At 35.8% G+C, this 10,722-nt stretch overlaps 1 protein-coding gene across 1 annotated transcript; it reads left to right on the forward strand.

The window, feature by feature from the left end:
• Positions 1-585: 585 nt before the first annotated feature.
• Positions 586-10,255, forward strand: LOC124297160 (RRP12-like protein). Its single transcript, XM_046747870.1, has 23 exons — positions 586-852; positions 1,497-1,671; positions 1,879-2,005; positions 2,186-2,368; positions 2,593-2,752; positions 2,861-3,039; positions 3,124-3,359; positions 3,536-3,703; positions 3,826-3,934; positions 4,111-4,275; positions 4,423-4,544; positions 4,609-4,741; positions 5,285-5,521; positions 5,598-5,824; positions 6,671-6,794; positions 6,917-7,202; positions 7,288-7,445; positions 7,517-7,785; positions 7,905-8,068; positions 8,179-8,352; positions 9,125-9,241; positions 9,470-9,629; positions 9,747-10,255. The coding sequence occupies exons 1-23, from the start codon at positions 717-719 to the stop codon at positions 9,859-9,861; spliced, it is 3,924 nt and encodes a 1,307-aa protein (XP_046603826.1). The 5' UTR covers positions 586-716; the 3' UTR covers positions 9,862-10,255.
• The last annotated feature ends 467 nt before the right edge of the window (positions 10,256-10,722 follow it).

The raw sequence follows: 10,722 nt of genomic DNA on the forward strand, positions 1-10,722 counted from the left end.
AAAATCAGCCAAAATAATAACAAAATTGTCACAGGTCGCACAGAGACAAATATCGACATCACTGAAATCTATAGTTACACAAAAGAATGGAAACTCGAGACACTAAATTCACCTTCAACGTTCGTAGGACTTTTTCATTTCAGTAACTCGGTTTTCCTTCAAACTACACGCTGCTCCTCGTGTATTATTCACAGATGAGTATGGTGCAAGTACACTGATGGAATAATGCGGTCTGAATGTTCGACTGGCACTGACAACAAGTTGTTCCCCTCCGATTGCTTGAAATCGACTGATGCCGCACGGCGCTCAGACGATAGTTAAATGAGTTCTCTGAAGGACGGAAGATAACAATACTCCCCCCTCCCCCCTCCTCCTCTGTTGCTCTTCCCATGGAGTGGGGGTAGCTCACTGTGTGTATAGGTATATATATCAGTGGCTTGCTGCCCTCGCTGACCGCGTGCAAGCTCGTCAGACAACTACTAGCGCCACTAGTGGTGGAGATTGGCGCCAGAATCGAGAGACATTTTGCGAACCACTTTTAGCAGCTTGTGTCAGGGGGCTGGTCATGTCCTTAGACGCCAATGCCATAGGGCATAGACATTGACTCACAGAACACCGTTCACGCACGTGCACGTGTATCTCTAAAAACATAACCAACCTTATTCTCACTCTGTAGTTTTATTTTTTGTTTACTGAGAGTAAGTAATAATCTAAAAATGGGAAAAATAAAGCCAAGATTGGGTAGCCGTAAAAAAGCCAAAAGATGGCCTAAGGGACAAAGTTCCAGTTCAAATCCTGAAACCAAACAACACCGGGATCAAGCGCGAACCAGATTCTTTCAAGAAAATTTTGGTACGTGCTCTTTTAAATTTTTCCGTTCAACTGTCATCCAGGCTTGGAACATTAAATTCTGTATATGTGAGATCCTCGAAATTTTTTCGAAATTTTCTCACAGCATTTCGTCTTACAAGAATATTTTAAAAAATTTAGGTTATAACATAAACTATAATGCATTTTCGAGAGGTTGCAATCAGACGCAAACTAATAGAAAATCGTACTTAAATGATTCGTTGTAACTAGTATGATGTCATTTGAATTCAATTTACGTATTTTGAATTCATGAAGTCACCTGAAAAATGTATGGAATCAGATGAATATCTACAAAATCATTTGAATTGAATTTAATTTAATTCCAGTCTTCTGAGTACAATTCAAACGTTTTAAATTCGATTTAAATCTTCCTAGTTCAGTTAAATCAAGCCTTATGAGTTCAATTTCGCCCCTTCGTGTTCAATTCAAGAATGTTTACCTTAAATGCATTCCTTTGAAATTGTGAAGTTATTTACTGCATTTCAAGTCTTGAAATCCGATTTTCGCTCAATTCCCGAATGATTGACCCATCATCTTGGTAAAACAACTAATATTTAGTAACCATGCTGAAAAAAAACTGTTATTCAGAATGTTATCACATGCTTTATTACAAATTTTTTATCAAGGTCCTGGCGGTCTAACCTCAGATGCTCTTCATAAGCATGATGCTATACAAGGCACACATCAAAATGTACAAAATATTGAAATTGATGACGATGATGAGACGCAAGCAACAACTATTAAAACTTTCAACACATTTGCCAGCGATTGGAGTAGCTGTTCGAACATTTCCTTCAGCAGGTAAATGTAGTTTAATTCTGAGTGGCTCACTTCAAACATGATATTTTTACCTTCTATATACCTCTTCTTTTCTTCTTTCTCCACTTCATCATCATCATCTGCAAAACGTTCAATTTTCCACACCCATTTTCAATTAAAATTGAGAAGAGATATGTTCTCGTATGAGATTTTGGAAGCGCATGTTTGTAACATTTTTCCACTTTGCAGATTCTTGAGTGGGTTTCAAGCTAGTTCAGCCATGCATAAGGAAATGTTGGCAGTTTTAGCTGCAGTCACCGAGGTCATAAAACAAAACGGAGGAACCGAATCTTCTACTGAATATTACGCAGCATTGGTAAGATTCTAAAATATGAATAAAACAAGAATTTTTTTGTGCTCTTATTTCTTCGAATGCTTAAATTAGTATAATACAAAATTTTACCCCAAGTAATTGTTAGTGACCATTAAAACATTCGCACAATAATATAATGAATACACGAGCAGTGACAGTTTAAAATATTTTCATTATAAACAGATGACAACACTAGAAGCAACAGAGACTGAGGAATCAGTGGCAGCCGTATTATCACTGTTGGGAATGGGTTTGAAGACAGTTCCAATAAGTGTCCTTAGACTGCAGTTTAGCCAAGCTAGCCAAACCTTTCTTCAAGTATTGGAGAAGTATGCGACTAGCGAGAATTTTCTGATCCAGCGAACAGTATGTTACATCAGTAATCAGTAATAGGGATATTGTTTCACTCGTATTTCTGAGAGTTAGTGTATATGAAATTTGCTGGAAATTTTTTTAAACTACTTTTCACCTTTTCTTAAATTTTTATATGGACAAGATGGTCCATTCATTTCCAAGATTCACTTTAACTTCGATTAAGTCTTTCAAATTTATGCACTATTGCCAACATCTGTACTTGAACGATTTTACAGTGCATTGGATGTCTTTCCATATTATTGAGATCTCAGGAAGCCGCAGTTTGGTCAAGTTCGTCAACCGTGCGAATACTTGATGCAATACTAGTGTTTACAGTTCACTCCAAACCAAAATTGCGAAAGGCTGCTCAACATGCAGTATGTTCAATCCTCAAAGGTGAGATCATGAATTTAAACAGTTTTTTTTTTTTCAAAATTCACTGAATATTGTAATAGAGTTGTGGACAGAATTTGAACAAAAACTTGACATTCAACAATTATGCAGGAAGCCATATAATGAAGAACGACAATCCACCTGCATATCATCCTGCTGCGTCTCAAGTTGCAAAACATTGTCTGGTTCAGCTGGAAATGGCCAGTCAACCAGGTGGAATTACAGCAACTCTGCATGTCCTGACTATGCTGAAAGAAATCATGCATCAGCTCCCCAAATCCCACGTTAAGGTATTATACTCGACATATCTGTAATTGGTAGTTTGCCAGACAGGATAATCCCCGCAATATTTTGAACCATTATTTTTATTATAGGTTATTTGTGAAGAACTGCTCAAAATAATGACGATGAATAATTTGCTCTTCACTTCCTGCTGTCTACAAGCCTTCCACAGTTTGTTTATATCGAAACCTTTGGAAACAACATTACCACCTACCTTAAATGCTCAGATCATCAATGCTCTGTACGATTATCAGCCAGCGCCTGGAGACACACAGCCGACTTTAGCGTGGCTTGCCGTAATGCAAGAAGCACATTGCAATCTCGTTCAGTGAGTGACAATCATTGTGATTCTGATAGATTCATTTATTCTGCCATTGTAAATACCTTATTGAATTTTGTAATACTTACAATTACTAAAATTTAGGTCATATGAAGATAATTTGTATTCATAAATAGCAACGAGTTTAACAATTGACTATTGCATGATTATTTTTCAACTTCCAGAAATTCATTGCAACTATGTGCAGCAAATTTACCCAGAATTTTGGAAAAGTGTACAGAACTTTGGTTGTCTGATAGGTCTGAGGTATTGAGTGGTGCATCACACACTATTAAAACACTTTTACAAGATTGCGTTGCGCCTTTGTGCAAATACGAAGACGGTGAAAAAAAGTAAGTACTATGTCAGGTAATTAACTCTTTCTCCAAGATATATGCTACATTTTAAGCTGTCTGTGCAAGTAGCTCATAAGGAATTCATTTATTCATTCTCTTTGGATCTTCATCTCTAATAGGTACAAGACTGCGATATCTAAATCAATTCATATAATTCAGCAAGGAATGAAGTACCAATATCACTCTGCGTGGCATCACGTTCTCCACTTGCTTGCCATTATTTTCCAGGTAATGAACATGTTTCAGATTTAAAATGGATTCAAGATTATTTGTAAAAAGTATAATAGAGTATTAGCATCGTTTCTAAACAAAGTTTGGTCTCAATTATCGAGACAAAATCTGTTTGTATCTAAACAATGTAATGATACCACAGTTGTAAACCATCTCTTCCTATTCTCACACAGATTGCAGGCAAAACCTGTCAGGATCAATTGTTGGAAATATTAGTCGCGCTCGCAGAACTGAGGGATTCGTATAAATTTTCATACAATTCCGAAGTCGAGTATGCCGTTGGAGCTGCTGTTCAGTCCATGGGTCCTGAAATTGTTCTGAACACAATTCCACTACAGGTAAATCATAATTTTTAACCTATGAAAAGTTGTGTGTAAGAATTAGTTCTTATGCTTTAAATTGACTTTGGATCAGATAAGCAAACTCAGTTATGTGACTTGTAATTCGAATTCACTTGTGGCACTGTCATTTGTGAATTTTTACAGACTTCCACAGATACCATAGATTTGAACAGAAGTTGGCTCTTGCCAACGCTGAAGGAGAACATCGTTCAAGCCCCACTTTCCTATTTTGTGAAGTCATTACTACCGCTGGCTACAATGTGCGAGTAAGTGTTTGATATATATATATTAATCCAGATGCTAGATAATATTTCATGTACTTGAATTCAGGCAGAAATCAGTTGCTCTGAAGTCCATGAATGATGGAATTGGCTCTCACAGTTATCAGCTGTTGACATCGCAGATTTGGGCTTTGCTTCCAAATTTCTGCAACAACCCAGGTGATACGAAAGACAGTTTCAAGGTAAAAATCGTCTTACTTAGTCTATGTAATTTGAAAACACTATTATAGTAATTTGTGTGTTTGTTTTGGTTGATCAAAGTTACTGGAAGACATTTTACTTCCATGTTCAATAACTCAATGAAAAAAAACCGTAAGACATATTTGAATAAAAAATATTTGACCTAAACAGTTCAAACCTGAAATTGACTGTCTAGAATTGAAAAAAAATTTAATGTGCTCTGTGCAACACTGAAGTCGACGTTCATTTTGCAAATTTGACTCATTTCGTTTCAAGGAGACATAACTGTAGAAAAATACTAATGTAGATCAAATCTGCAAAAATTATCTTAAAGCTAATGCTTCAAGCTCCAAAATGGTTTTTGGAACATCTATTTACATGCATTTGTCGTTAAGTTATGCAAATTAGAAATTACATGTTTTTTCAATTAAGAATTGGTGGCGTGTCGATTTTTGTGTTCAGTATATTTTACTACATGACAAAACTTCTCGTTCTGCAGCAGATTGAGTATTCTTGACGAGAGCTAATGAATTTTGCTATTGCAGAGCATTGCTAGAATCTTGGGAATTGCTATAAGTGAGCGAAAAGATCTGAGGTTATCAGTTATGGCATCGATACGAAAACTTATAACCAGAGCAACTGATGATGGCAACAAAGGAGACATTGAGGAGTTGGCGAAATTCGCCAAAAACTTTCTTCCTTTGCTATTCAACCTTTATACAAGTAAACCAAACGGTTCTGACGAAGAAGGTCAACGTCTTGCAGCACTAGAAACTATCAAGGTCGATTAATGGCTTAATCACTTATTTGTGTGAATTCCCTTTGTGTTCTATTTAATATGTATTTTTGTTTCTACAGATATATTTGACAATAAGTAGTAAAGAATTAGCAGCTGAACTTTTCGATCGCGCATTGGAACGGATGCAGTCTTCTGATACCGATCGCTTCGTAAAAGAGAGTATATTGGATTTAATCAGGGTATTGGCTTGCCATACAGATGGTGCCAGACTCCTTGCTGTTTACAAAGAGTTCGTTCCTGTACTTACAGATACTAAGAACCCAAAGGAACAGAAAAAAGCGTACAGGTGATTTCCCTCTCAGCTTTTAAGCTCAGATTATTTATATTATTTACTGGTTAGTTTTCTGCTTCCACTTAAAAAATTTATACACAGTAAAAAAAATCCTTGAAGGATTTCTCTCAAATCCAATTTTACCAGGTCGCTCTGGAAATTCGATGTTTTACCCCCATTTAAATAACATGACGAAGATGTCATCTAGGAAGAAAAAAATTTTCAACACTTAGGCGCTTTTAATAATAAGGACTTGATCCTGGAAGCATTTTGTAAAGAGATAAACTTTATACAACAGTGTCTACTAAACCTAATCCGCAGGAAAAGCTGTTTAAAAATGATAAAACCTCGATAATAAATATTATGTACAAATTCGTTTTTCAATGCTTCTAGTCTAAACTATTTTTAATGCAGGAATTTATTTTGCTCTAATATTCTTCCACTATCAAGTCTGTATCATCACATGCTTAGTAATGACCAGAAACAAGTGGGTAATTTGACTTTCATAGGCCATCTTTCTTTATAAGAACTTTCTGCTGGGATGCAATTGGAGCACATAAAATCATTATTAAGTAAAAAAATTTTTACTTAATGTTTGTATTCGCATAACTCGAAAACTACACGATGTATCAGATCCAAAATTATTCAGTTTTGATTTAAGGAAAGTCATGACGATAAAGATCCAAAATCATCCAAATTCGTTAATTCGATCTCCAGATATTATCGTATAAATAATTGACCTCAACCTGTAAGTGGGTGGAGGCGAAGTTGTTGTTCAGGTGGAAGCAAAGACGAAAAGATTTTGCTTCCAAATGCAATAAACTAATCCACACTTACCTAATGTATTCAATGCTACTTCAGATTTTTAGAAGAAATATGTAGCAGCGAAAAAGAGGCCTGTAAAGAGTTCATCCAACAGAACAGACACGGCATTCAAAAAATGCTCCTGAAATCTCTGTCTTCTACTGTCGCAAGCAGCAAAGGGGTGTGTATCTTGTTTAGTTATTTATTATAATGAAAAATTTTCAACAATATCGAGTTTTTTGATTCATGCAGAAATAAAATTGCTCTTAGTGGAAATAATTAATTGAAATTATGTACATCCAGGCTCGTCTTCGATGTTTGGAACATCTTGTTAAATCCCAACCTCAATTGGATCAGACAAAACTTCTGAGATCTATAGTACCTGAAGCTGTGCTGTGCCTCAAGGAAGTGAACGAAAGATGTCGAGCATCTGCGTACCAGCTGCTAAACACTATTGCTGAGCAGCTACTTCAAACGACAAAAAATCTTGAGAAGTACATCGAAATGTTGGTCGCAGGTCTTGCTGGCACTCCAACACTCTGCAGTGCAACTTTGCTCGCACTGGCCTCCGTAACTTACAATTACAACGGTTAGAATTGCTCGTCAATCCATCAGTTTCACCTCTATGACTCTGGTGTTTGAATATAGCTATCCTTTAATCAATGTTTCTGCAGGCGCACTGGGATTGGAGACCGTCAAAGAGATAGTGAAACATGCTTGCGTTTTATTGACTTCGCCAACCAGGGAAATTGCACTATCCGCCATTTCCTACATCAAGGTGTATCTCACTATCATGCCCTCGCCAACGGTTGCACCAATGTTGCCCACAATCGTAAGCAATGACATGAAAGTTTTTAACGTAATGATGAAAGTTGTTCAAGACTCAATAGGAGAATGTTTTAGGTGACGGCTCTCTGCGATATGACTGATGATTGTCAGAGACATTTTCGTCAAAAATTTCGTGACGTGCTTGTTAAATTGATAAGGAAGTATGGAGCTGATCTGATAATGGGATTGGTCAAACCAACGGCCACAGTCATGCTCAAGAGAATTAAAAATTTGAAAAAGATACAAGCAAGGAAGCAAAAGATGAAAGATCAAAAAAAATCAGAAACCGGAAGTAAAGATGGTGTGGATGATGAGGAATTCAATGTCAAAGCCAGGCCGAAAACGTAAGCTGGTGGAAACTACTTGTTACAGTATTTCACAAACACAAGATGAAACTAACCATGAAATTCTGAAATTAAGTTTGCCAAAATGCAATATGGAAAAGCGTTTGTCCTTCTTTCAGTGTTGAAGAAATTCTGGCAGATAGCGATGACGATTTTGTAGATACAGAGACAGATGATGGAGTTCGAGGTCGAAAACAGAAGCTAAAGAAAAAGGCATGGATTCACGAAAGCGAGGAGAATATTGTCGACTTCGTGGATGCTGGTGCTGCTAAAAATATTACTGGTTGGTACAGTGTTTTCGACTATGCAATTTAGTGATATCTAGGCGAAATCATAAAAATTAATATGTATTGTTAAGGTAATGCCTTACCCTGATCTTTAATTATTTTTCAGCAACGCAACCTGGAGCTTTGGACTCCACTCAGTCGATTAGAAAAAAGAAAGAGGGTGGTTTTAAAACGGATGAAAAAGGTCGTTTGATCATCAAAGATGATGACAGCGATGGCGAAATGGAGATAAAACCGAAAAAGTTACCCTTTCTGGGTAGTGATTCTGAAAACAACAGTGGTAAGGGATTCTTGTTTAGACAAAAACAATTAGTATATGCCAAATTTTATTTACCCGGTTACTTTGGTGTCAATAATTCTCAGAAAATCCTGATATTATTTTAAATTTCTCAGTAATATACCATGTTTGCTGATAGTTGTGAGAAAAGTTCTGCATTATTTATAAAAAGCTTAAATTATTCTGATAATGTATGATGGATTCCAAGAAGTTAAATATTTTTTGAACTTTTTTTTCTATCGAAAATATAAAAAACTCCTAGTTTCGCCTTCCTGACTACTTTTCATAAAGTCTGATTAGAGATGACATTTTGATAAATTCCTAGAGAAGAATTATCTTTTACTAGAACTTCATTTTGTATCATGCATCTAAAAAAAATCAGAGTTCTGGTATTTTGTGAGGTTACCTCTTTATGGAAATCTGGAATAGATTTATAAGAGAAATTAGAAAATTTTTAAGGTAAACACATCCGCGATATGTCTATGACAGAATATTTTTAATAAAACTGAAATCGTGAGGTCTTTCCGTAAAACTAGTGAAGTCGATTTTCTACATAGAAATCAAAATATTTCTGCACGATTCCTGGAAGTTGTGAGAATTGGTCAGAAATTTTTCAGAAAAACTGAGAAACCGTCAAAAATTCATATACAAAGTAAATACTTAGAAATTTTTAGGTAATAAAAAATTCGGTACTTATCTACTGAGGAAGATATCGGCAAAACCTTTGCGACATTTTTTTTGAGACTATAAAGAAATCATGAGGTGGTTGTTTTAGATGACGAAGACACGAAATCTACTGTATCAGCAGCGAAGACTGGTCGAAAACGGAGACTTAGCGGTAGTTTGGACGGTATAAGTATGCGATCGGATCGCCCTGCGTCAAAATATCAAGGTACTTCACATTATATTTGCTTTAGAATAATTTTCATGAGAAATTTGATTAGCGAACATTTAGAAATACTTATTTCTATCTGTTGTTCACATCACAATTTACCGTGCGCAATTTCCAAACGGTAGAACCTGCTTTTCCCAATTAGAAAAATATATAGCAATTTTCAGTTCCGCAGATTTAAAGGTCTTATCGTATCAAATAACGGATTTCAATTTTTCTCATTTATAGCTGGTGGATCAGGTATCCATAGGCCGATTACTAAAAATACACCGAAAAATAATCCCGGCAGTGAGTATTCTGCCCAAAAAGCAAGGGGTGACATCAAAAAGAAGGGAAAACCAGATCCTTACGCTTACGTGCCTTTAACCCGTTCGGCACTGAATAAACGGTCAGTAATAATAAACAAATCACAATAGTGACTACTGTCATAAATATTAATACCATTTTTAATTTTTACATTGCTGGGCTCTATCAATACTAACAGAAAAAATACTCTTGATTTTAGTAAGAAGATGAAAAATGCCGGAAGATTTAAGAACATCATATCAGGTGCTAAGAAAGGCGCAAATGTTGGACGGAAGAATAGAGACAGACCTCGCAAAGGAGTTGGCAGAAAATAATTATCAAGGTTGATACTAGAGAAGGATCTCGTAGCGAAAGTACGATGGATTATGAAATATTTCTTTGGTAGTATTGAACGTGTATTTGGAATATTACAGCTGTGCTCTTTGCCATGTACAACCGGTTGCCCCGTATAATCGTTGTATAAGGCGTAATTAGACAATTCTTATACAGCTGATATTTTAATTGGTTCTGTATTACAGTCGTTTAATATATTTTTCCTTGCGGTTTCCCTCATTGTAACTGATAACAGAATTTTACTGTACAATGGTGATATTTATATGTAAACAAAGAGTTGCAATTCACTCATATGTATGTAACATATGAACTAAACAATGATATACATACAAATAATATGTTGTTACTTGTGTTAAATAAATTAATTTGTTTATATTAGAGTGTGATTCTGTGTGGAAAATATTCATCTTCTTCGTGTATTGGGCATATTTTAATGATACGCGAAATTAGTGGACCACATTATAGATAATAAATTGAAGGGGATAATTTCGAAATGGTTCGATAGATTTTTTGATATACATTTCCGAAGGACATTTCTGCGACAAGTGATAGTGCGTGACATCAAAACGAAGGTTGGAGAATAACGGCAGATCAAATGTAGTCGGAACTTCAGTGACTTTCCATTAGAAGATTGATTGGTTAATCCTACCATGCTCCAGAAGTCATTTTTGAGTTCCTAGAGACCTGATTAATGGAAGAGGATTCCGCGATATCGATTCTCGATAAACAGTTTTGTAATAATAAATTCAGAAGAATTTCGCTTGTAATTTTGCAAGAACAAACGATTGCGCATAATCGTTAGTGACTAGGAATCGACGGCTCAAACGGTGCAGCAAAAAATG

The sequence above is a fragment of the Neodiprion virginianus genome, chromosome 2 (assembly GCF_021901495.1).
Source record: "Neodiprion virginianus isolate iyNeoVirg1 chromosome 2, iyNeoVirg1.1, whole genome shotgun sequence".
NCBI classification, from domain to species: Eukaryota; Metazoa; Arthropoda; class Insecta; order Hymenoptera; family Diprionidae; genus Neodiprion; species Neodiprion virginianus.

Bases quoted from the DNA above. Each gene is read 5' to 3' on its own strand.
- LOC124297160 (XM_046747870.1), top strand. From the start codon at position 717: ATGGGAAAAATAAAGCCAAGATTGGGTAGCCGTAAAAAAGCCAAAAGA. The intron at 3,935-4,110 runs GTAATGAACATG...ATTCTCACACAG, and splicing joins TGCTTGCCATTATTTTCCAG to ATTGCAGGCAAAACCTGTCA. The intron at 5,825-6,670 runs GTGATTTCCCTC...ATGCTACTTCAG, and splicing joins GAACAGAAAAAAGCGTACAG to ATTTTTAGAAGAAATATGTA.